The sequence below is a fragment of the Penicillium solitum genome (assembly GCF_028829755.1).
Source record: "Penicillium solitum strain IBT 25940 chromosome Unknown utg000001l_segment0_segment0, whole genome shotgun sequence".
Classification (NCBI taxonomy): domain Eukaryota; kingdom Fungi; phylum Ascomycota; class Eurotiomycetes; order Eurotiales; family Aspergillaceae; genus Penicillium; species Penicillium solitum.
The window spans coordinates 4,887,495-4,911,549 of NW_027072121.1; the positions used below are offsets into that span (position 1 = coordinate 4,887,495).

The following is a 24,055-nucleotide window of genomic DNA, read 5'->3' on the forward strand; positions in this document are numbered from 1 at the left end:
GTATTACCAGACGATCAATTGAAATCTCCCTAGAATTCGTGATCACATGACATAATTCTAGATTCATAGGATTCTTAGGTCAATATTAATATAGATGTTTTAGTTTGAACGGAATACGGGATAGGTACTCCACATCGCGTGTTGTTCGTCGATCGGGGTCTTGTTCAAGATTGCTCCGCCCCACGTGCGGGTACCGACACAGACAGCACAGCCACAACAAAATCGATTCTCCCTCTTTTCCTTCGTCATATCCAGATCCATCTGTTGTTCTTCTTGGCTTTGGCCTAGTCGATCTTTTCATCCGGTTTTTCGGGCGTTCCTAGTGGTCTCTTTTCACTTTGTCTCCCGTAACCCTTAAGTCTCTCACCCCCGTTGTTGGAACCATGGACCGTTGTGTATGCATCAGAGTCTTGTTGAGTGCTTGAAACTTGATTTGGCAATGCGCTTCGATTGTATCAAATACATTGTCCGCCTTCGGGACCTCACCCAGCATGTCCGGTAGTGATGGGGTAGGGCGCTGGGCTCGACTTACTGGTGAGTGGTGGTTCTCGTCTGACACCCCTTCCCCCTTTCCCCATTGCCACTTCATCCTCGCGGAGTATACAAGCATACGGGTGAGTATGCGCTAATCGAGATGTGAATTAGGTCGTTTGCCGCAATTCCGCCGTCAACCTCGAGGCTGGCGCCCAGTGGCTCTGCGCCCGCCATACCTGATCTCCCTGATATGTTTGATGTTAACAATGCTCCTGACTCTGGAAGGGTTGCGGCAGTATAGCGATCGCAAAGGGGGATTGGTCTTTTTTGACTACACGGAAGATGTCAACGACGTACAATCTTTTGCCTACAATTACCTCCCTATTATTATCTCCTTCGTGCTCGTCTTGGTTTGGACCGTGACCGATTTCGATGTCCTCCGCCTGGAACCATATTTTCAGTTGTCCCGACCCGAGGGAGCGCCGGCGACAGTTCTTTTCATCAACTATAACTTCGGCCAAACCGTTCTCACCCCGATCAATGCCGTAATACGCCGCCACTGGGTAGTGTTCTGGGTTTCCTTTGTCACACTCTCAATCCGAATGATTCTTCCCGCTCTACAGAGTACGGTATTTGAGCTACGCGAGGTGACGGTAGTCGACGGCAGTACTATAAAAAGCTGGTCCGACCTGGTGGACTTGGACACACAAGCGAACTTGATCTCACTGCAAGCCGATGTGTTTCATGACGTTTTCTCCTCAGATGCGCTATTATCCCGGTCCCGATCCACAAAGTACGCCGTGGCGCCCGTGGAGCTACCCGATAGTGAGCAAGACGACAGTATAGTGTGGACTGTTGACCAGACGATATATTGGGCACAACTTTCATGCGAGGATACTTTTGTTGGGGACACGCTCACCGTTGCTATCAATGATGCAGAGGGGGTAGATCCAACAATCTCGTGGAACGCCAGTAGTATTGATTTGGATGATGCATTTGGGGGTGCCAACAAATGTGTCCTTGATTTCCAATACGAGAGTGTCTTCTTCCCTGGCAGCGATTACCTGCAAATACGGTATTGGGAGCCGATGATCAGTTCTGCGGCCAAAGAAGAATTTCCGGACCAAACCCAGGCCTTCACGGAATTCGGCTGCGACCCATATGATCTATATGGTATGCTCATTGGAGTCAATATTACCAACCCAAGCGCGACTTCGACCTCGACCTCAACCGAGTACTCCGCGTCTGGCACGGCTTTTGCCTGTGATATCATTTATCACAAAGCGCAGGCTCGCGTGACTATGCACTCCAACAGCTCCATAATATCTATCAAAGTCGATCGAGCCACAACCCGCGAGCTCACAAAATCCGAGTTCAATATTGATCATTTCCAAGCTCTGCTCTCTCAACGAGCTCCGTATACCAGTGACATGCTCTTCATCCGTGAAAATGCTACCACGGGGGCTCGCACAGTGACTGAACTCCCTATCATCAGCCAGGACTTAGGAGATATCCAGCCTCTTCTGGTGCTCGACACATCGACCGTCATGACAGAGGCTGAATTCGAATCCAAGATTGCGCGGGACGTCAAGCAGACTTTCGTACTCACACTCGGTCGCATGTTTGATCCCGATAGTACACCTAGGGATCTCGCCGCCGAGCGCGCGTCGAACCAAGTCGCTATCGCTGTCGTTAACTTTGCGGCCCTTTGCTCTGAGCTCATTCTTGCCCTAGCCGCTTTGACTACAGTATACCTCCTTTACATGTATAACTCGCGTGAGCTGTTTCTCCAAAGTGACCCAGGGTCCATTGGTGCCATGTGCAGTATTGTTGCCGATATTTTTCACCCATCCAACGTCCTCAGTGAGCCAGTGGGGGAATTTCATCAATTCTCTACTCGGCAACTTCGTCGTATCTTCAAAAATGCACGGTGTTATTGGCGACCAGGCCCCGATGGCAACAGGCTGGATATTGTCGCTGACGATGGTTCGTATCACCCCTTCCCTTGGAATGCTACTAAGCATCGAGAATTATAACTGACTGTATCATCAGGATCACCTGTCCAGCTCGGTGAGAATCTCAAAACCCGTGTTGATCCGATGCCTCACTTCCTCGTAATTCCTTTCTTTCTTATCGAATTCTTGGCACTAGCTGGTGTCATTGTCATCATCGTACTAGTGGTCTCATCTTTGGTTAGAAATGGCTGCTTTCGCGACATGACCCAATCCGGCTCGAGCTTGTCCCAGGTTATCCTTTCCTTCCTACCCTCTGTCGTCGCATCGTCTGTCGGAGCTCTATGTACCTCTATTCACCGAAACCTCAGCGTTTTGGAGCCTTGGGTTCACCTACAACGCGGCAACGCCTTGGCAAGAACGTCATTGTCATTGAACTACTCGTCCCAAAGTCCGCTCGCCATTTTCTTCAAGGCAGTTCGCAACCGGCAACCTTTGCTGTGTCTTGTATCAATTGCATGCGTCGCGAACATGGCTTTGACTGTCGTTGCGGGTGCGCTTTTCACTCAAGAATTGACAAGCTCAACATTGGAGACCACCGATTTGTCAATGAACTATAGCCAGTCTGTATTTTTACAGACCGACTTCGCTGCAGAGTTCACTGAGTACGATTTGATTCAGAGCAGCATCAGCAGCGGATCCCCTATGCTCTCTTGGACTGGCTCAGATCAGTCTTTTGTCCCATTACACGTGCCCGATCGCAACCCAGATGTGACGTACAGCGCCTCAACACTTGGGGTTGGAGCTGAGCTGAAGTGTAAACCCCTTTCATCGGACGATCTTGTCTACGATACGGTTAATGGTCAACAATATTGGCGCTATGCACTATTTGACGATTCCTCCATGGAATGCATGGCACGCATGCCACCCTTAAAAAGCAAACAGGAAGGAATCTCGCTATCTATCCACTTTCTGTCCCCAGATGACACCGAAGAATCGGACATCTGCCAGACGTCGACCGTTCTAGTTGTTGGCCGTTGGGATTATTTGCCGAACACTCCAGTCACCGATGACAATTCGATTGCATTGCACTGTGAACCCCAGGTGAAATTGCAAAACTATTCTATCTCTTTCGACCGGAAGGGACAGGTCGCTTGGTATGATGCCATTCCCAAAACATCCATCACCCATGGAACCATGTACGACAATGCGACCGTTAGTCTCGGTCAGTTCAACAAAGTCTTTGCGGCTATCCCTAGCAGCTTTGTGGGCAATACTTCCATGCAGAACGGAACGTACAACATTTCTTCCTATGATTGGGCAGGCTTCCTTGTTGCCCGTCTCTACGAACACGCAGATCCCGACTTTGACGCCCTGGACCCTGTTCTTTTGACCAACATGACTGACACTGTATATCGATTGGTCTACAGCACCTACTTCTCAATTTGGCGCGATATCTATCTCGAACCTCTTGCTCGCCCGGTCCCAGCCACAGATGCCACCGTTACCCGCGTTACCTGGCGCATGGTTCAGTCGGCTCCGTCACTTTCCATCGCCCTAGGCATCATTGTCTTCGACACGATAGTTGTCCTTTTGGTGTTTGGAACACGACGCGGCCGGTTCCGGGGACCCCGGATGCCGCGCTCCATTGGAGCAATCATCCCCTGGATTGCGCACAGCCAAATGCTTCATGATTTCACCGATACACACGCCTGGAGCAGTGCAAAACGGCATGCTCATCTCGTATCCCTGAACAAACGCTATGGCTTCCGCATGTTCATGGGTGCCGATAACCGCTGGCGGTTCGCTGTCGACCAGGAAGCAGAGGTCGCCAAACCTGCCGATTCCCCCGACGGCGCCCCAGAAGTTGAAGTGGACAAGACTACCACAATCGAGCTACAGGAGATCCGCAGTTCACCCTCTCCTCCTCTTCTTCTTCCTTCTCCTCATCCTCCTTCACCTCCACCTCCTCCTCCTTCATATCCACCTCCACCTCCTCCATCTTTATCTCCACCTCCACCTCCTCCATCTTTATCTCCACCTCCACCTCCAACCTGACGACAGTGTCTCTATGTGCTACGACTTTCCTTCTGATTTCCATACGCTATATTGTGTTTTGAGGGTATATATTTATTCATTTGAACATGGGCGTTTTTGACTTCGATAATCCCCCTGAGATAGACGGTTGGACAAGCAAGCTGGCCCTTACTTTGTTCACTTACATTTTGGACGTCATGAGCGGGGACGTCCCATTGGTACATTGTAAAAAATATCCGATCCCGTGTGCGTGTTCGCTGCAGCGCCTTTTTCGCATATTCTGTCTTCGGGCTTTGTTTGGAGGTTGACAATGTGGACAGACAGTGTCTCGTGTGGCACATGCATGGGAAAGATCCTTTGACAGGACAGGCAAGAAATTTACATTCAGATATATCACGATACTTCGGACATCTCGCAAGAGTCCTACTTCCTCTATAATCGACGCCGAACAAGGCCGAGCGAGACGAAACGGTATAGTATATTTCGCTACGCACGGCATCGGCAGCGTAGGAAGTGGACGACTGATCTTAGTCTCGGGTACGCTGGACTACCACGGACGATTCAAATAACGTTGATATGGGTTTAGTGGGACTTTTGAAATACATACACTCATAGCGAGCTGTACATTATCGAGCTGAAGCTAAATCAAATATCATATTTCTTCTACCGTGCAGCCCTGAGTCGACCATCAACCGCCCGAAGAAGGACGTAGAGTGTCTCCAAATAGGGAGCTTGGATGCCGAGTTCTCGAGATTTTCGCACTGGGAAGCCCAAGATAACATCAATCTCCATTGGCCGTCCACTTTTACAATCCGTCTGCATGCTGCTCCCAATTCCAGGCATGGCATTGATCTTGTCCATAAGCTGGTCAATCAGATTATCCTTCAGCAGAACACCACAGGCACGGGCGATGTTAATAACCTCCTGCATCAACTGGCGTGTAAACGGCGTCGCATCTTCTGATGACTTCAACCACGACTGTGTATCCACCATAGTGAGTGTAGTCAATGAGTTCCATGCTACGTTCCAGACAACCTTCTCCCATCGCTGGATCTGCATATCCTCCAGGACCTGGAACCGGGTCTTGCCATTGCGGAGAAGATCGGCAAATGTTTTGAGTCGTTTTTGCTCGACCTGGTTTTCGAGTTGTGGGTTAGGAAATAGGCCGATCTGCATATCTTCGGATTTGGTATGCGCGACAATTCCAGGGCTTGTCTGCGTGGCTCCTACCCATGTCTGGGGAAGTTAGATGAAATTGTGAAATTGACGATGGGAAGTGAACCCACCACACAAGTTATGATCGAGTTTTCCGGAAACTGCTTTCGGAATGGCTCCTCGTTACCGACTCCATTCTGAATGACGACAATAGTAGTCTTGCTGTCGATGGCTGGTTGTAGTTTGGCTACTACCTCATCCTGGTTGATTGCCTTGTGGGCGCACACGATGTAGTCCACTGGTGGAATATCCGCGACGGATTTTACCACTTTTTAAACCATCAGTAAAGTAGTTTGATTTGATTCCTGCATATTTCACATACCTCGGTGTGGATGGAAGGTATGTTGGCCGTGATTCTCGCTATTGATAGTAATTCCCTTTGGAGTTCAGCTATCAATACTGGAATAGACTAATGAGCAGTAAGATACTCACATTTGCTTTAACAGCCTCATAGTTTGAACGTGCCACGACTGTTAGGCGTACACGGTCGGAGCGACTTAGGATGAAGGCATAGAAGGAGCCAATTCTATAGAAGTCAGTATAACATCAATGGTGTGAAATAGGCTGGACTCACGCTCCCAGCCCATAGACGAGGACGTCAATTTGATCCGACATTTTGTGATGGTCAAATTGGCATATCCAATGCACCGAATAAATGGTATTCCGTTTAAGCGTCGACTTCCAAGGTTCCCCGCATCGGAGAATGGCCGCGTGGGGGTGGGCTGTTCACGGAAAAATGGTGGAGAATTGGGATGATGTACTATTCTTGGCAGTGTACGGAGTATATTCAAGCAACAGAGCAAAAGAAGCTGGTAAAGCAATGATTCAATTTATAGTTTCACGCTGCCTATCAAATGCTTCTCCAAACGACTAGCATTCATCATTTCGGGTCTCAACTCTTCGAGGCTGGTAACTCCTAGAAAGACCATGTTTGTTTCGATCTCCTGTCGTAGGATCTCGATCATTCGCCGTACCCCATTCTCCCCGTATCCGGACAAGCTGAACAAAAAGGGTCTGCCCAATCCGACAGCTGTCGCGCCGAGCGCAATAGCTTTGAGTACATCTGTTCCCCGGCGAATGCCACCATCAATAAAAATCTGCATCTTGCTCTCAATCAAGTGAGGCGCGAACTTTCGAATCTCCAATAAAGTCAGAAGTGGTGATTGTGCCCTGTTTATATAAGTGAGTATATCTTTCGCGTGGAGAATGGGCCATGGTTCGGAGATATCATACGTGTCTTGTGAGCGTCCTCCGTGGTTTGAGAGTACAATCCCTTGTACACCATGCTGATAGGCAAGCACGGCATCCTCCACACATTGGATTCCCTTGATGACAATAGGAATATCTGTCAGTTGGCGAAGCCATGTGAGAATCTCCCAGTCGATGAATGGAGATATTGAGCTGGCCATGATCTTCGCTACACCCTTCCCTTCCCCAGTATTATCGGTAGCCTGAAGCAAAATTAGCAAACAAAATGGAAACACAACAATACCTACACGGGCGGACTACATACCGTGACCGTTAAATTGAGTCGTTCGTCCATCTCGCGTTTCCCCACCACGGGCGAGTCGACCGTCATCCAAATAGCACTAGCACCAGCACTTTCAGCTCGCCGTACAGTCTCAATAGACTTCTGAATGTCTTTGTTGACATATAGTTGTTGGAAAATAGGCTGGTTCGGAGAGGTACGACTCTTCATCACTTGTTCAATCGGCATGCTGGATCCATTTGCGAGAACTTGGACCAGTCCTTCTTTACCAGCTGCAGCTGCCAGTGCACACTCGCCCCCTGGATGGGCAAGTTTCGCAAGGCCCACTGGAGAGATATATACCGGGAGTGAAGTAGAATACCCTAAGATTGCAGTGGTTGTATTCACAGCAGGAATTTTTCGTAGGATACGTGGACGAAGTGAAACCTTTTGATATGCCAGAGCATTATTTCGTTTGCTGATCTCATCATCAGCGCCAGACGAGTAATAGGCCCATGTCGTGGCACGCAGCCTTTGATGAGCAATCTTTTCAAAATCATGTAGATTGATCAGACTTTGCAATGGCGGCAGACTGTTAGTGTCTGGCTTTGGTTGCTTCTCATCCGTCGTGTTCGCTTCATCTCTTAGCTTGTCCAATTCGGCAGGATCAATGTATCCTTGCAGCGCAGTTTCAGGCAGTGCTTCGCTCAACAACTCCAGCGAGTGAACAGAGTCAAAATCTTCAGTTGCGTCTTTACCCGCACATCGTAAAATCACGGTTGCACCCCCTGGGTGGGAGTCCAAGAATTCTGCAGAAATCAGCCTGAGGTGGCAGCGCCCGGGGGTGTTGTGAGTCTCCTACCTGTGACATCGTAGACAGCCCCATGGATCGCGACCCAACACGATTCCTGATTGTTATGTCGGATGATTTCCTGGCGAGTGAGTTTCATGTTGAATTATTACTCTGCATAGTCAACTGCAGCTGGCAGACTCTCATCATAAAACGATGACCCCAGTTCTATTGTGTCCAACCCCAATGACGATCCCGGAATTCATCCGGCGTGGGGGTTCACAGCTCCATCCGCAGATCTCCACACGGGGCAATTTCTCCGGGGGGGCTTTTGGGATTCGGAGACGGCAACTCACGCTCTCGACTTATAGACGAGGTGCTCAACTTGATTGAACATTTGGCGACCAACAGTGGACTGAATTTTTATTTTTGCGTAGAATGGCCGAGAGGACTCTTGAGGGAACATTGAGAGTTTATATAGCAGCTTTCGATATATATCAACATGTCTACTCATTATATGGACGATGATTGGATAAATTCCTTTATTTGGAGTCATAGTTAATGCCTACGACATGGCTCTCAACTATAGTAACCAAATCACCCTGGCCACACCACTTGTGAAAATGAAAATGTAAATTAAATTAAGCCAGACCATCTAAAATTTATTACTCACCGGGCTACCGGTGAATGAGGTCGTTTATTGCAAAGCCAGCCCTGTCGTATGGTTCCCTCCACGTCGAGTAACACATCCATTAGCATGTTCAAAAGATCAGCGTTTTTGATACATCGAATCGGTTTGAGTTAGCTTTCATGACGTCTCAGCTTGTTACCCATCAAATCGACATTTTGTCTCTTTGGGCACCCCTCCCCACGTTGATCTCTCTGAGTTCCATACACGACGTGGCATTCTCTTGCTCCATATGATTAAGACGACATTGCGTTGACCAACACGGGACCGACGAGCAACGCGCTTCGTAGCAGGCTGTGTTGGCATGCTCATAACAGATTTCACTGTTGGCCAAGAGGTATTTGTCTGTGCATAAAGGTTTTATATCGCCTTTTTTGCCATTGCATCGGCCGCCTCATTGCCTGCCACTTTGGAATGACCCGGGCTCAAGTGAAGCTCGATACAGACGCCCAGACTATGGAGGGTCTTTGAGTGGCGACTAATTGTATCTAACTGCCTTGTCACATCGCCTTGGCGCCCGTAGGCTAGGTCCACTATAGCACACCCATGCCACGTGGATTGCCCATAATTCTTTTGGTCGTATCGACATGGGCAGGCTCTCCTGTGAAGAGGCGTGATCTCATGACATCGATATTGTTGTTGATAAGCTGACCTAGAGACCGAGATGTTGCTGAGGCCGGGGTATTCGTCAATCTGGACAGAGCCGACTGGGAGGTGGATTTAAGCTGGTCTCGCGGCCACTCGCACTGTGGGAGGCGATTCGGTGCACGAGCGACTCATTGTTGGGTTGGATGTGGGCTATCCGAGTTAGCCCGGCTTTGTCTTTTTATTTGTTCTAATTATTAGAAGACAGACATAAATACCTTGATGTTTAACTGCCAGCTGTGAAATGGTTGAGTGGTTATGATGATTTTCTAGATCCCGTATTCGTGGTTCGGTGCAGACCAAGAGAATATCGAGGATATATGGATGTTGACGAAGTTGGTTTGTGTCATTGAGCCATTTTCAAACATGTCAGCTACTGGACCGTGGGAAAAATGGCCATTCTTGTCGTTTGACAGAGGTGACCGAGATACATGGAGTGAGATGAAAGTTGCGGTCGTGCCCAGGCATGTGATTATAAGAGTAACATGGAAGGTACACCGAATGGGGAAGGTGCACTTGACGATATACCCAACTTGGTCCCGGGAGTTGATATAATATCATACTCTACGTCCTTTTTGGTCTCACTTTCATATTCCTTGAAGTATCTTCAGATGTTATCATAGCCCATGTTTCTCGCCCCGCATTAAATTACAGTTTTCCCACCAATAAGCACACCAAAGCAGAAGATGCTTATATACTGAATCCGTTACCCCCTGGACGTGGGGGGAGCTGACGGCAATCAGCTTAACCGCCCGGACTTCCCCCGAAGCCCCCCCGCGCGTGGGATGCGTTTATGTGGGGTTGGGTCGCGAACCTTCAAATATAACTTGGTCGCATCCCAAATTATATTGTTCCAGTTCCCGCATTATACAATACCCCATAGCTTCATTCCGTAACTCACAATGGCCAAGATCAAGTCCATCGAATACTTCCGTGTCAAGCCCCGCTGGCTGTTTGTTAAAGTCACCGATGAAGAGGGGCGCTTCGGTTGGGGAGAGGGTACACTAGAAGGACATTCTCTTGCAGTCGAGGGGGCACTTGATGAAATTATCACCCGCATTGTGGGATATGAAGCGGAGTATGCTTGGATCTATCGTTTTATACCACGGCCAAAAGGCTAACCGTCCCTGACAGCGATATTCAACACATTTGGCAGACAGTATGGCGGCTTGGATTCTACAGGGGTGGACCGGTATTCATGTCGGCCCTTTCGGGGATTGACATCGCTTTGTGGGATTTGAAGGGTCGAAAGCTGGGTGTCCCGGTTCACGAGCTCCTGGGTGGAAAGGTGCGCCAGAAGGTGCAAGTTTATGCCTGGATTGGAGGTGACCGACCAAGCGATGTTGAGGCTGCAGCGTGAGTTCCGAAAAAAAAAGAGGGCAGAGTAAAAGAAACCAAAATGCTAACAACCTCTGTCAACAGGAAAGAACGAATCGCCCAAGGCCTCAAGTGCGTCAAGATGAATGCCACTGAAGATGTCAACTGGCTAGACTCGCCTGCCGTTTTACAGTCCTGCGTTGAGCGATTGAAGCAGGTCAAAGCTCTGGGTCTTGATGCCGGTCTGGACTTCCACGGTCGCTTGCACAGACCTATGGCTAAACAGTTGGCGAAGGCGCTGGAGCCCTACCACCCTCTATTCATTGAAGAACCTCTACTGTGCGAGCATCCCGAAGCGATCAAACAACTTTCCGAGCAGACTACAATTCCTATCGCATTCGGCGAGCGCTTATACTCCAGATGGGATATTAAGAGGTTCTTAGAAGATTCGTCGGTAGATGTCCTACAACCTGATATTGCCCACGCAGGCGGCATCTCCGAGACTCTGCGTATCGCAAACATGGCTGAAGCCTACGATGTTGCTATCGCACCTCATTGCCCTCTGGGTCCAATCGCCTTAGCAGCCTCCCTCCAAGTGGCCGTGTCGATCCCCAATTTTGTCATCCAAGAGATGTCGCTGGGCATGCATTACAATGTTGAAGCTGGGGATATTGACCTGAATAGCTACTTGGTGGATAAGACCGTCTTTGATATCAAGGAGGGCTACGTGGCTGCCCCGTCTAAGCCCGGCTTGGGAATTGATATTGACGAAGACCTGGTACGGAAAATCAGCAAGGAGACAGAGCCTTGGCAACCCAAGGAGTTCTACGGACCGGACGGCTCTATTCGAGAGTGGTAATAATGGTGCTATCATACGGATGTTCCTACTATAAATGGGTGTTCAAGTGTTCAACATGCGACGCATTCACTAAAGCGGAGACGAAGCAAGCCCGCGATTCGAATCACTAAGAGACATTATGACTTTCGCATTTTCATATTCTCCCTCTTCTTCTTATTCTCTTTGGACGCCAATTAGTAATATTGAATGGTAATGTGAGCATTATGATGGCCGGCCTTTGATCCGTATGACATGTACGTTTCATCATCTCGATATACAACACACACGCGCAAGAAGTTCCCGCAACAACACGACAGGTTTAGAAAATGATGATGATAGTCGCCAAGAGCGAGATAGTATATTGTTCTAATGTAGGATCCCGCACCTCAAATAATCTGGTGCTTGCCAAATATTTTTCTTCTTTTTGTGTTCAACCACCATATAAACAGAGGACACCAGCACATAATGATCCTCCAAGCTTTCCTGGCGTTTGCAATGCTGGGGCTTGCTGCCGAATATCCCGTCGTCTCTTTGTTCATTCCAAACGCTGACCCTCAATCCTTGTTGGGTGAGGTTCTGGCAGCGGTTCGTATCAATGGGAATAATTCGGGAATATCCAACTAATTGGAAATAGGAATCAGCAACAACTACATACAGCATCAATTGCCCGGCTGGAAAAACCAATAGCACAGAATGTGGTATGGGCCCTGGCCTATTTTTGACCGCAGCCCCAACAAGTGTCGAATATTTGATAAGTGCTGAATCCGACAACCTGTGCGTTTCCTCGACTGTCACCCATTTCTGCGAGCTACAATGGCTTACTCATTGATTCAACAGATATAACCACGTCGTCTGCGATGTGACCGATGTCCCGACAGGGGCTTATACATGTACAGACACTATCACCGGGAAAGGGGCCGCTACGGCCGGCACCAGCACCTCAACCATCGCCTGGGACCAGTTATCCCTGTTGCCGGTCACCATCACTTCCACTGCCGACGTGGTCGCAGCGACAGCAAACGGGACCGCTCTAAGTACTACTCAAGTTGTGTCGGGTAGCGAGGCATCGCCCGTTGCTGCCACCGCCGCGACTACCCCCGCGGCTACAGTCGCCACTGCCGGCGTGTCGGGGGTGGCTCAAAGGTCAACATCTACTGGTCTTCTACTAGCTTGTGTCGCAGTTCAAGCTCTGGCAGAATTGCTGTAGTAATTGCGGTTGATCCTCCATTTACCTGGCATTCTTTGCCTTTTAATATTTCTGACATTCACGAAAGAGATTGTTACAAAATCTAGTTTAATAAAGCTTAATGTTAATTTAGACTCGAGGGACATCCCAAAAACCTGCGCAACTACTACATAATCAGTTTGAGCACGTGGTAAACCTATACCCTGCGAAAGATTTGCTACCTACATCGGCCTAGGACGAGTACTATTATGCTTTATATCCACATATCAATGATAAATTGAGAGAAATGCATCTCAACCCTCATACGGGTCCTACTCAAGCTACTCTGCAGGCCGTAGATGGACAATAACCATGATCACATGCGAAACTGCAAAGGCCCAGATACGAATCATCTTCGCCGACAAGCGGTGCCCCATGAGTTCCAGTTGATGGTGGACGCGGGACAGCACTCCCATACTGCGTACAGGTGCAGGGCCCAGATGGACAATACCCATAGTTGCAGCAAAAGGAACACAATCCAATGTAGTTATTGGGTCCTGTTCCTGCAATGCAGGTCCTACCCCCACCTCCGCCGCCTCCACCTCCTCCACCGCCGCCACCTCCACTGCTACCACCTCCGCCGTTTCCACCTCCCCCACCGCCGCCGCCGCCAGTTGGGGTTGAACCTGGTGCAGTCTGAGTAACTGTAACGGTCACCACGACAGTTGACGGAGCATTAGAGCATTGACCAGGACGTGTTGTGGTCGGGGGAGGACTTGGCAAGGTTGTTCTAATGCTTGAAGATGGAGGAGGTGGAGGTACTGTACCTAATGAGGGGCTCGGCTGACATGATTGGACACGTAGGCCTTGTTTAAAGGCAGAGAGCCCATCTGGCAGGAGGGGATCGTTGAATCCTGCTGGAAGGGTTCCGACTACACACCAGTTAATAATGTAGTCATAAACAGTGATCATATCTTCACTTACCATATGCGTTGAAGTTGTACAAGCCACACAGGCAGCCGTTAATAATCTCCTTCAAACTGGTCCCTGACAGAATAGTCTGCCCATCTCGAACGACTGCGAAACTTTGTGAGCCAACTTCCATCGGGACCTCCTTTGCACTCGCCCCTGCTGGTGCCTCGTAATTATACACAGTCCCGCCACTGTTAACCTGCACTGTGGCTGGGGATGTAAGCAATGAGACAACGAAGACAGAATCTGCCATGGATTCCCATCCATCTGGACGACCCATGAAATAGTTTCCACTCCCATTATTTGCTGGTACCATGCAGGTATCTGTAGAGTCGCAGTTCACCCCACGTGGTGCAGGTCGATACCAGTAGACTAACTCGTCAGACGAGATGTGATTGGTGGGAGACGAGTCGCCTGCTTTGAATGCAGCGATGTATGGTTTTGAAATGTCCAGCCATCCGTCGTGAGGCCTATAGTCATCCATTAGTTGAGTCGGTTAAAATAGCGATTCTGGCTTTCAAAGGGCGGTTTGGATATTCTCACATATCGTTAACCCATTTCGAGGCCCCGTCGTCAGTATGTGGTGAGTTCAAAGGACCGATGTAATGAGACTCTCCGTAGTCATTCCATGTCACAATCTCGATAAATCGCGGTTTCAATGCAAGGATCTCATTCCATCTGTTAAACCACAGGAGATCAGATGGGAAATTCCAATTCTTGCTGTAAGAAACTTCAGGTCCGAAATGCGTGAAAAACCACGGCGATACAGCTGCTTTACCGTCAGAACCCTAATTTAAATATCAATAGGAATGAAAACACTAACGGGCAATATAGGCCTTTCCACCAAGGGCGTTGACATATACTCGATCCCCGTCAGCCACTGTAACACTATGACCAGGAGTTGGTGCTTTGTTGTTTCCGTTATTTGGCCACGCCATCCAATTCAAGAGGCCGTCAACTGGCGAGATATCTGTCCCCGCGGCAGGGTGGAAATTAGGTGCGAAAAATATCGACCTTCCAACTGCGGCTCGCAAAGCTGCAACATCCATTCCATCCCCGGCGAATGATGAAACAAACACCTTATTATCGACGAGAAGTTGTGCAGGCTTGCTAGCATACTGGGCAACCTTCTGGCCAACTGCGGTAGCCTGGTCGATATGCCACCAGTTGAAATCGAATGAGAGAAAGACTTTCATGTCATTGTTGGCTGCCGATTCGTATGCCAGTTGGAGTTGTTGGTCGGTATATGGGTCTACGCCAATGTTCAGAGCGAATGCGTCAATCCCCAGAGACTTGGCACGCTTCATGTCATCATCATAATCCGACGCACTCCTTCGGTTGCTGGTGATTCCGATCTTTAGATTATAAGTATATGCCAAGCATAAAGGAGGGAGTCGAGGGCATGTTTACCATAAAGTGTGCAAAGACCAGTCGCTCTATCGACGACTGTCTTTTGACATGACGTAGGTCATGATCCCTAGTAGATACTGCATGCACTATCGTAGATAGCCACGCAATCACGCCTAAAATGAATGGTATCTTCCTCATGGTTTGTAACTTCTCTTGATTCTTTTGAATTCTTGTTCATGGTATCAGCATTTGTTTTGTGCCAGCCTCTCACTCTTAAATATATCTTTGATTCACCAGATGACTCGGCATTTTTCGCAGCTGACCTACGAAGTTTAATAATTAGGAGAATGAGTGTGATGTTTGCTATTTATCTCTCAGAACCCAATCAACGCCTTACTTTCAAGGAACCATGTGGTTGGTATAGAGCTTTTGATGGGCAAAATACTAGATTTGGTGCTTCGATGACTTCACGATCGGGTGATTACGCCCTTTTGCTTTTCATTTAGGTAGAGGGTGACTGCTGGATATTTCTATGGGTAGTAGTGGTCGCTTTTGTATACATATGTGCCGATGACCATACAGAAATAAGTAGCAAAATCACGACGCGGGTTAGAACCGTCCATGAATGGCATTCTGTATCCAACTTTATGCTTTTCTTAGTTAAATCTATCACTAGAGGCTGGGCTTCGCCTTCATTGCGCTGGTGGAAGTTGTGTCATCATCCGCAATGGTAGAAGATGTAAAACAACCAGGTCAGTATGCTCCAACATGAACATAGTAAAATACCGGAATACATGCACAAGATCCCCCGAACCTTACCTCATCGGCATTATATCAATAACCTCCCGAATGTAACCCACGGACCAAACAATTACTTTTTGGGGATGTTTGTATAGACCACAAAAAGCGGGACTAGATGAAGCAAGCATATTTTATGGTTCTATATGTAGAGCCATTAACTCAAAAGTCAAATTGCTAAATGACGAAATGTGAATGGGACAGAATATTTATGTTTTTGTTTACATATATAAAAATGTATCCTTTTCGGAGAAAATCGTTGACAATAAAATCCCATGCAGCACCTGATTACCAAATTGTACGACCAACCTTGGAAGAGGGGTCTTCTAATTAGGGTTTGGTAGCTCCATCGGGAAGTACCTAGGTATATTAGATGGGAAACTCAATTGGTATCAAAATGATACGACCTAGGTATTTACATATGGAGAAACTATCAGCAGACTATTGTAGTATTTGCGGGGGTTACATCCCGTAGAAAATTGTAACTCCAAAAGCCACATGGTCTTGTCACAATACCACCTACTTAAGGTAGTCCCCTCTATAATGGAAGTGTGTGCAACTTCAAGTTGCGTCATTGCTGCTGACAGGCACTGAAACAACCTTGAAACCTCGGGACCAATTTCTTGGATGATGTCGAGCTGGTAGAGATAGGCACGTGGCTCTTCTTCTCCCACTTCCTGAACCGGTATTAAACCCATCCCAAGCTGGGTGGTGCTCAAAGAGGATTCGGACAGAGGCATTCAACTGCGTCATTGTGTACCAGGCATATTCCTCAAGGCATACTATGTAATTCGTCACGAGCGTGCACATACTATGCCCTTTGGCCAAAATGCTAAATGCTTAGTATTGCTGTGATTGGTCACGTCAAAGGTGGATCTTTTGATCTCTTGATGCCTGATACGTTAGGCCACAATCACAAGTTCCCATCTGATATTTTTGATCACACGACTTAACCTTAAGAGATTCGATCTTTACATGAATCTCGTCTACATCTCGAATATTTTCAGAAATTATCAATGAGTGCATCTTTTTCTTTTGAACATCTCATTTTTCAATGCCCAAATTTTGTTGAAATGGCGCGATTTTTAGTGTCTTGGCAGTACAAATTCCAAAAATAGTCGGTACCCCCCGCTAGTTGCTCGTATTTTGTAGATAAAAAAATCAAAATGAAAATAGAAACGAGGGGCGGTCACGGTTAGGAATATATGAGAGGCAGTGCAGGCAAGAGATCGTATGTTATGTGGACTACGTAGTATTTTCGAGCCTCTCAAACTTCAACATAACACCCTACTGGGGATGGTCTTACGTCTTACCTCTACGGAGTACTGATAATATGTGTGCATATTGTTGAAGATCACTGAAACTTCAGTAGAGTACTAACCCGAAATAAATATCTATTAAAGCGTAAAATCAGCCTTGTGGTGCGCCGCGCGGCATATGCGTGTGCAGTTCAACTAAAGCTTCTCCACCCGCTGTCCACTGGCTGATTCCACAACGCTTAGCACCAAAATACGGCATTAAACCATAGCAGAGAGCATAATTAGACACTAGATTGATAGGGAAATTGTTTTACCCGTCAGTCTAAATATACCGCGTGGCTCTTTTTTTTTCTCTTTTTTTTCGGCGAATCTATCAAATTCTAAAGCCAGCCTTAAATTAGTATTCTGATCCTCCTTCTGGGATTCTTCTCCTTTTTTTCTTCTCCAATCCAATTACCTTAATTGCAAAACCATGAAGCTTTCAATATTCGCACTATGCACAGTGCTGTGCTCTCGGGTGCTCGGCCATCCCTATACCTCTGAAACCACATGGATTCCAGCCACAACGACATCTGTAGAGGAGTTATGGGTAGTCACAGAGCCGACTGAGGTAGCCCATCTCTACGGCAAACGTGGATATGGCGAGGTCCTACAAGCTAGAGACACCACTACGACAACCGACTCTACTACATCCACAGACAGCACAACCGACACAACCGATACAACTACATCGGAGACATCTACCTCAACATCTACGACCACAACCTCCACGTCGGAAACTTCTACCTCTACCTCCTCCACATCTACCTCCTCCACCTCTACAACCTCCACATCGACAACCTCTACATCTACCAGCTCGACTACTAGCTCGACTACCACCAGCTCCTCAACGACAACTACTAGTGCCACGACGACGACAAGTACTTCAACTGCAACTGCAACGAGCAGTTCCACCGCGGAGCTAGATGGTGAGTCGCCAAACCCATGAGGCCCAAACTTTCCATCATACTGACAATACCCAGAATGGAACCGTAGGGGCAACATAACAGCAATTGTATTCGGCTGTTGCATGATCTCGCTATTTGGCGGCCTCAGTCTGCTCTACTGCTTACGCAATAAAGCAAAGGCGCGACGAATTGCAGCCAGAAAAGAGCTGGAGGCTAGTCCGTCGTACTCGAAGATACCGCTTGTGGCCGCGAAACACAATTCCGCCACTGATCTTGAGCTTAACCGCTCCTCCATAATGTTCACCAACAAGCCGGAGACGGAATACTTCCCAGCGCAAAACGCCCCATCAGTTTCAAACAATCACAGTCACGCTCACAGTCATACTACCTCCACAACATCTCAGACTACGGCGGGTCAATCATCTACTAGAGAACACATGCCGCGAGCATACAGCAATGATCAGCATACACCTTTGGTTTGAGGTATTGATTTGCTTGTATATTCGAGTGTTCACATTGCTTTCGGGGTTAGGGCGTTCTTGGCTGATATGTTCGAAACGTTAGCATTTATTTATAGTGTTATGAAAATAAGATATAAATTCCACTTGTTTTTACTTGGATACCCAGAGTGATAATACTAACAGCAAATGCCCAAAGAATTAAAATAGCGGCTCTAATGGTTGTGTCAGAAGAGCGGAAATTAAGAATTATATCGTCTACAAGATCGCATGTAAGATGTAAGGTGCTGGGATGGACAGTCCCCGCTTGATAGGGCTCCACTATCCATCCTACCCGGTCTAAAATGAGCCACAGGTTCGGGATCTTGTTAAAACATGAATACGTACTTCAGGTTTATTTGCTCGGGGTGTCATTCCTGTAAAGTTGCTCGTTTTCTCTACCCGCTAGAAGATACAAAAGCGGAAGCCGAATTCGTAAAAACTTTATTAAAAGAGCCAGGAGGGTCTAACGCCGCTTTGCCATGATAGTCCGAGCAAACCGCCCTTCCGCTATTTGAGTTCGGCTTCGATAATTCCTTGCCCATCGCCAGGCGGTGCCCAGAAATTGACAACCTGGAAACCAGCTCCATCTAGCAAGCGAGTCCAATGAGACTTGGACCGCTCCATGCTGTTACAGAAGATCATCATTTCCCAATCCCACATCGCCGGTAACATGGCACCATCGCGATCGGCCAACACAAACTCTTCGATGATCAGTTTCGAGTAACCTTGCTTCATTGCACCAGCCAGTTGGGTAAGAATTACATGATTCTCCTCGTCAGACCAGTCATGAAGAATGAATTTCATATAATAAATGCGAGCGCCTGAAACCAAGGTCAATGATTATCGAAATGAAGTAGCAGCGGAAGAAACTCACCATGAATCGGCTGTGGTTTGAACAGGTCAAATGCTTGTTTTTCGATACGCTCCGCATTTATAGTACTCTCTTCCAAAACATGTGGCAGATCTTCGAGTACCAAACTCCCTGGTGCATCAGGATACCGTGCCAAAAATGCCACGAGGTCATGGCCTCGACCCCCTGCGACATCAACCATAAGCGTCTCCACTTCGGGATTAGCATCACATAGAAGACGTTCTTCCACCGGGAACCATTCAAGCCAACTGGGTCGTGCCCCGCGGTCACCCTCCATGAAGGTATTGCAAGAATCAAGCTTCTCTGGATTTTGGGGCAACCAAGTCCAAATGGACTCATCAATCTTCTCGGCGAATTGTAGTGGGCCTGTAGTGGCGCCCTCTGGGTTTTGGTGATCCTGGCGGCGGAGGAACTCGGGGACCTTAGCAAGAGTAGGCATCCCAACATCGAATATAAATTTGATCACCGAAATACTGAGTCGGTCAGTCAGCTGGCGCGTCATCGTAGTCGCGATATAGACGCGCGTGTCGCATTCGCCAACATAGTCAATTCCAACTAAGATACGCAAGACTCGTTCTATCCGGGCGGTTTTATCGTCAGTCACCCATACAATACCGAGCAGCCAATAGATAATAACTTACCAACTAAAATTGGACTGGCCTTTTTCACGGCTGCCAGATCATCAAGTGAAACCGGCCCATTACGCTCTGTCAGCGTTGCAAATATATCCATGTCGATGGCAATGCGCACACACATAGCGTGAGTAGGCTAGACTAAGTTAGCACCAATATCGTCACCCTGGATAGTCTAACAATTACAGAATAGGCCAGATGATAGACCGAATCCTGCGGCTTCTGCAATGCATTCACCAGTCTCTGCGCTGCCTTCAGCGCGGCGACGCGATCTGTCTCTTCGCGCTGGCTTCGGAAAGCCCCCAGTGACTCCGTCACCTGGTTCTGTAGTTGATCAATTGACTCATTGGATACGGTGGTTGCCATCTTGTGTATTCTGAACAGGGATACACGTATGTATGTATAAAGGGGGGACTGGGGTAGTTGCGATTAGAAACAAGGTGTAGAAGAACTGCCGAGAGCAAAATTCGAGGTAGTGAAATGGACGGCAATAATGCTAGATTGCCTGGCCCTTCGTTTTGTCTTGCGTCCCCCCCATTTTTGGATGTCTTCGCTAGTCATCCGCTAAAAGCGAGAAAGTGGATAAACCATGCTGTGGTGTGTTTGGTCGGCTCATGATATTCTGGTTTCTAGCCCCAAGCCTCCCGACAAGGGTAGTGAAAAATAGTGAAAGACGGCGTCTGGACGGTTGTTTCAAGCCCGAAGGATTATAAAACGTGTCTCCCACAGATTTACCACTTAAAATTTATGTTCCCAGTAGGACATGATTCCGACCTAACCTTGTGGAAACATTAAGTGCATCTTCACCTTTGTAGGCGGAAGTTCACACGTGGTAATAAAGACAGTGCATTGTTCACCAACGGCCCTGGATCTATGATGCTCGGACTCCGGCCCGTGGTGGGCGAAATGATGAAAGTGGAGAGCGCTATACCTAGCTAGTTGACTTCCGGACGCGGACCGCGCTACCAAGATCCGCGTTTCTTGTTGTGACCCAATAGGAATTTCTCACTGACTCAACTGTGGAGCGACATATTAGTGACAGGGATGGAATTCTCAGTATGTCTCAATACTCTACCGTGCGGCAAAGCAGGATTTTACGAATATAACCATTCACAAATAAGGGGCATGCTTTGCGATCATCATGGTCGTCGTATGAGGGTTCTCTTTCCCTTTAAGGCTTTCAAGTGGTGATAGTGCTGACCGCAAAATCGACACAACACAATGGGCGAGCGCGGCGTCAATATCACGGCAGTGTCATGGTGCCTGGGTGGTGTTGCCCTAGCGGTTGTCGGTGTGCGGTTATACACACGTGTGGTGGCACTGCGACGTGCTGGTTGGGATGACTTCTTCATTGCTTTATCATTGGCAAATGCTCTGGTATGCTCTTCTTTGGTTCAAGTTGGTGTTTCCTACGGACTGGGACACCACTTGAGCGACATTCCAAATGCGTATCAGCGACTTCAGGCAATCAAGTACACAGTTATAGCACCCAACTTCTCTGTTGTGAGCACCACAACTGGTAAGCTGAGTGTGACTATCTTCCTGCTCCGGCTCATGGGACAATCTGCATCTGCACCGCGGCGATGGTTCCTATACATCATGATGGCGGTGTCAATAGCGTGGAATGTGTTGGCCATTGTGGTCATTATTGGATTTTGCCGACCTCCAGAGCGTATCTGGAACCCGAAGGTGGATGGCTCCTGCTTCAGTCTCAACTTTCAGTTGGTTGCTGGGACATCTCAGGCAGCCTTCAATGCATTCAACGATCTGGCCCTCGCTGTTTTCCCGGCTTATATATTTTGGCATGTCCAACTCGCCTTTAAGATGAAGGTTGCAATCACCTCCGTCATGGGAGCTGGTATCTTGTATCTCACTCTTCTCATCACCCGTCGGGGATGTTGGGCTAACTGAATAGTGCGGCGGCGGCCACGCTGGTCAAATGCATTCTGCTGAAGAACCTTCCTGCCCATGCCGACATCACCTGTAAGTAATCCTCAACTCTTATGTATATTACTGCACACACCTCCTAATTGCATATAGGGTCGTGGGCCGACATCACTATGTGGTACACGTAAGTCTTCTACCATTTGTTTTTTTAAATTGTTAACGAGAGTTAATCAAATCTAGGATCGAGGTAAGTTCTCCCGCGTTATCCAAGTAACTTTAGTTCATGAAGATATTAGATGTACATTATAATCATATGTGCATCATTGCCTACCCTCCGACAGTCCTACTCAGTGGTCCTGCAACGCTCCCGCAAAACCTCGGCCTACACGAGCACACAGTCTGCCCCTCGACAGAAGCCAATCCCCCTTGTCCGTCGTGCCCCTGATGCTTCGTTATTTGCCACCCGCACCGAGCTGCAAGTAGACCGACAGGACAGCCGTCATTCTAGCCAGGAGAAAATATTGGAGTACGTGGGAATACAGAAGACCACAAAGGTCCACTTGTTTCAGGAACCACGGCGGGAGAACGAGGAGAATCCACATTTCCCACAATCGAATCCCTTTCGGGGCGTTTGAAAAAATACCACATGCGGGAAATGATCTTGCACGGCGTACCTACATGCACATACCCGACGCAAATTCCGTTGGAAGATTTACGACCTATACGGCGTAACCGATAAGTCAACAGCATACAAAAGTCAGCAGCGAGGAACACTCCTTGCGCTATTCACCTTCAACCCGAATATTGAGTTATCGGCATGAAACCAGTGCCGTCGACACAACCAATATATCCGCACTCCACTTTATCCGCTCTCAAAACTATGTGCCATTATATAAATGGCGGAAAAGGTCCCAAATGCGCGGTTTTCGCTCTGCAGGATTGGAAAATGAGGGGACAAAAAGAGAGAAAAGATTACAAGTATACCGTGACTTGGTACCTTCAATCTTTATTTATTTTTGCTAGATTAAAGCATTATTCGTCACAATGTCATCTAAAACGACTCGAGTGGCAGTCACTCAGGCCGAACCAAAGTGGCTAGATCTAAATTCTGGCATGGTGAAGACCTGCAACCTCATCGCAGAGGCTGCCTAGAATGGCGCTAAATTGATTGCCTTTCCAGAACACTAGATTCCTGGATATCCTTCTCATGGGTGCAAATCTCAATCAGAGTTGAATTAATGACATGCTAATATCCGCAGGAGTTCGATGGTGCAATTCTTTCAGGGTCATTTATTTTGTATTTGAAACGACCATGAGGTCAGGATGGGCAACAATTCGGAAGCCAGATTTTCTTCTCTCGAATTTCTTTTGGTTCCGTTTGCTCGTCCTCACGGCCAATGGACTCCTTCGTGACACTAGGATTATCAAGGTAGCTCTCGCGGAACAGTCCGATCGATTGAATGTTTAGGCTAAAGTCGCCTTGTTGTGCCCCAAAGAAACTACAAAATTAGCACCCACATTCTGATCTCCCTTGATATAAAACTCACCTCCGAATCATGATCCGAAACCTCCTTATGTGCGACAAGTCCAATGGCCTGGCATCTTCTACAGGCTTCCCCCGATATGTCGGCTTCAGATCCTTCCATGACAGACGCACTTCCCGCCCTGTCTCACTGGCGCAAAAATCATATTCCCAGACAAGGGCACTTTGTTCACGGCTATCTGGCCTCTGTTGTGGGATTTCGTCTGTGAGGGAGAAAGTGTATCGATTTCCGTCTAACGGAACTATGTGTAGCTCAATACCGTCGTATCCAGTGAGGTCCCATATTTGATCACTTCCGACCGTGCGTTGTGAGGCAAAGCCGGCGCCACCAAGTGTCTCAATGTCGAGATTGCCGTGAAAAAGTACCCCTTCCGCCGTAGGCTCGAGATTTGACACAGACGATCCACCACGGACGCGGTCGTCAGAGGCGGTCCAGCGATTGAGGTCCCAATCAGGACCGAAAATTATTTGTTTATTGGTAGGATATTTCATCGTAAAGCAGAATGGTGTTGGTAGTCGAGACTAGTCGACGGATGTTAAATAGATTGTGGGATTGTCGCAAACTGGGAACTGCCCAGGTGCAATCCGATCGATCTATCGATCGGCTGGTTGATTCGCAGGGTGACGTCATTTGTTGGCCGACAAACAAAGACCTGTGGCCTGACAAACAAGGCGATGAATATATATTGTACTCAAGGTTGGAGGTG

The 24,055-nt window shown here is 47.9% G+C and overlaps 10 protein-coding genes across 10 annotated transcripts; 5 read left to right on the forward strand and 5 right to left on the reverse strand.

The window, feature by feature from the left end:
• Positions 1 to 491: 491 nt before the first annotated feature.
• N7455_001825 (DUF3433 domain-containing protein) lies at positions 492 to 4,484 on the forward strand (the record flags this gene model as incomplete). The annotated part of the gene is made up of 3 exons (XM_040950902.2): positions 492 to 534; positions 646 to 2,460; positions 2,527 to 4,484. The coding sequence occupies 3 exons, from the start codon at positions 492 to 494 to the stop codon at positions 4,482 to 4,484; spliced, it is 3,816 nt and encodes a 1,271-aa protein (XP_040818065.2).
• Positions 4,485 to 5,126: 642 nt separating this feature from the next.
• On the reverse strand, positions 5,127 to 6,293 carry N7455_001826 (ketopantoate reductase family protein; the record flags this gene model as incomplete). The annotated part of the gene is made up of 5 exons (XM_040951193.2): positions 5,127 to 5,699; positions 5,750 to 5,946; positions 6,001 to 6,055; positions 6,111 to 6,204; positions 6,253 to 6,293. The coding sequence occupies 5 exons, from the start codon at positions 6,291 to 6,293 to the stop codon at positions 5,127 to 5,129; spliced, it is 960 nt and encodes a 319-aa protein (XP_040818335.2).
• A 215-nt stretch (positions 6,294 to 6,508) lies between these two features.
• On the reverse strand, positions 6,509 to 8,096 carry N7455_001827 (FMN-dependent alpha-hydroxy acid dehydrogenase; the record flags this gene model as incomplete). The annotated part of the gene is made up of 4 exons (XM_040951540.2): positions 6,509 to 6,848; positions 6,912 to 7,129; positions 7,192 to 7,955; positions 8,009 to 8,096. 4 exons carry the CDS (start codon positions 8,094 to 8,096, stop codon positions 6,509 to 6,511), a joined length of 1,410 nt encoding a protein of 469 aa, XP_040818386.2.
• Positions 8,097 to 10,171: 2,075 nt separating this feature from the next.
• On the forward strand, positions 10,172 to 11,445 carry N7455_001828 (mandelate racemase/muconate lactonizing enzyme family protein; the record flags this gene model as incomplete). The annotated part of the gene is made up of 3 exons (XM_040951066.2): positions 10,172 to 10,347; positions 10,404 to 10,625; positions 10,692 to 11,445. The coding sequence occupies 3 exons, from the start codon at positions 10,172 to 10,174 to the stop codon at positions 11,443 to 11,445; spliced, it is 1,152 nt and encodes a 383-aa protein (XP_040818256.1).
• A 444-nt stretch (positions 11,446 to 11,889) lies between these two features.
• On the forward strand, positions 11,890 to 12,631 carry N7455_001829 (uncharacterized protein; the record flags this gene model as incomplete). The annotated part of the gene is made up of 3 exons (XM_040951939.2): positions 11,890 to 12,009; positions 12,059 to 12,198; positions 12,262 to 12,631. The coding sequence occupies 3 exons, from the start codon at positions 11,890 to 11,892 to the stop codon at positions 12,629 to 12,631; spliced, it is 630 nt and encodes a 209-aa protein (XP_040818394.2).
• A 294-nt stretch (positions 12,632 to 12,925) lies between these two features.
• On the reverse strand, positions 12,926 to 15,109 carry N7455_001830 (glycoside hydrolase family 71 protein; the record flags this gene model as incomplete). The annotated part of the gene is made up of 5 exons (XM_065604168.1): positions 12,926 to 13,521; positions 13,574 to 14,031; positions 14,105 to 14,330; positions 14,385 to 14,916; positions 14,972 to 15,109. The coding sequence occupies 5 exons, from the start codon at positions 15,107 to 15,109 to the stop codon at positions 12,926 to 12,928; spliced, it is 1,950 nt and encodes a 649-aa protein (XP_065462659.1).
• A 2,331-nt stretch (positions 15,110 to 17,440) lies between these two features.
• Positions 17,441 to 18,397, forward strand: N7455_001831 (uncharacterized protein; the record flags this gene model as incomplete). The annotated part of the gene is made up of 2 exons (XM_040951034.2): positions 17,441 to 17,936; positions 17,991 to 18,397. The coding sequence occupies 2 exons, from the start codon at positions 17,441 to 17,443 to the stop codon at positions 18,395 to 18,397; spliced, it is 903 nt and encodes a 300-aa protein (XP_040817618.1).
• Positions 18,398 to 18,922: 525 nt separating this feature from the next.
• On the reverse strand, positions 18,923 to 20,284 carry N7455_001832 (uncharacterized protein; the record flags this gene model as incomplete). Its single annotated transcript, XM_040951201.2, has 4 exons — positions 18,923 to 19,236; positions 19,290 to 19,862; positions 19,928 to 20,054; positions 20,105 to 20,284. The coding sequence occupies 4 exons, from the start codon at positions 20,282 to 20,284 to the stop codon at positions 18,923 to 18,925; spliced, it is 1,194 nt and encodes a 397-aa protein (XP_040818370.2).
• An 855-nt stretch (positions 20,285 to 21,139) lies between these two features.
• On the forward strand, positions 21,140 to 22,440 carry N7455_001833 (uncharacterized protein; the record flags this gene model as incomplete). Its single annotated transcript, XM_065604169.1, has 5 exons — positions 21,140 to 21,783; positions 21,834 to 21,901; positions 21,959 to 21,989; positions 22,046 to 22,052; positions 22,102 to 22,440. 5 exons carry the CDS (start codon positions 21,140 to 21,142, stop codon positions 22,438 to 22,440), a joined length of 1,089 nt encoding a protein of 362 aa, XP_065462660.1.
• Positions 22,441 to 23,123: 683 nt separating this feature from the next.
• Positions 23,124 to 23,840, reverse strand: N7455_001834 (CIA30 family protein; the record flags this gene model as incomplete). The annotated part of the gene is made up of 2 exons (XM_065604170.1): positions 23,124 to 23,304; positions 23,353 to 23,840. The coding sequence occupies 2 exons, from the start codon at positions 23,838 to 23,840 to the stop codon at positions 23,124 to 23,126; spliced, it is 669 nt and encodes a 222-aa protein (XP_065462661.1).
• Positions 23,841 to 24,055: the final 215 nt, after the last annotated feature.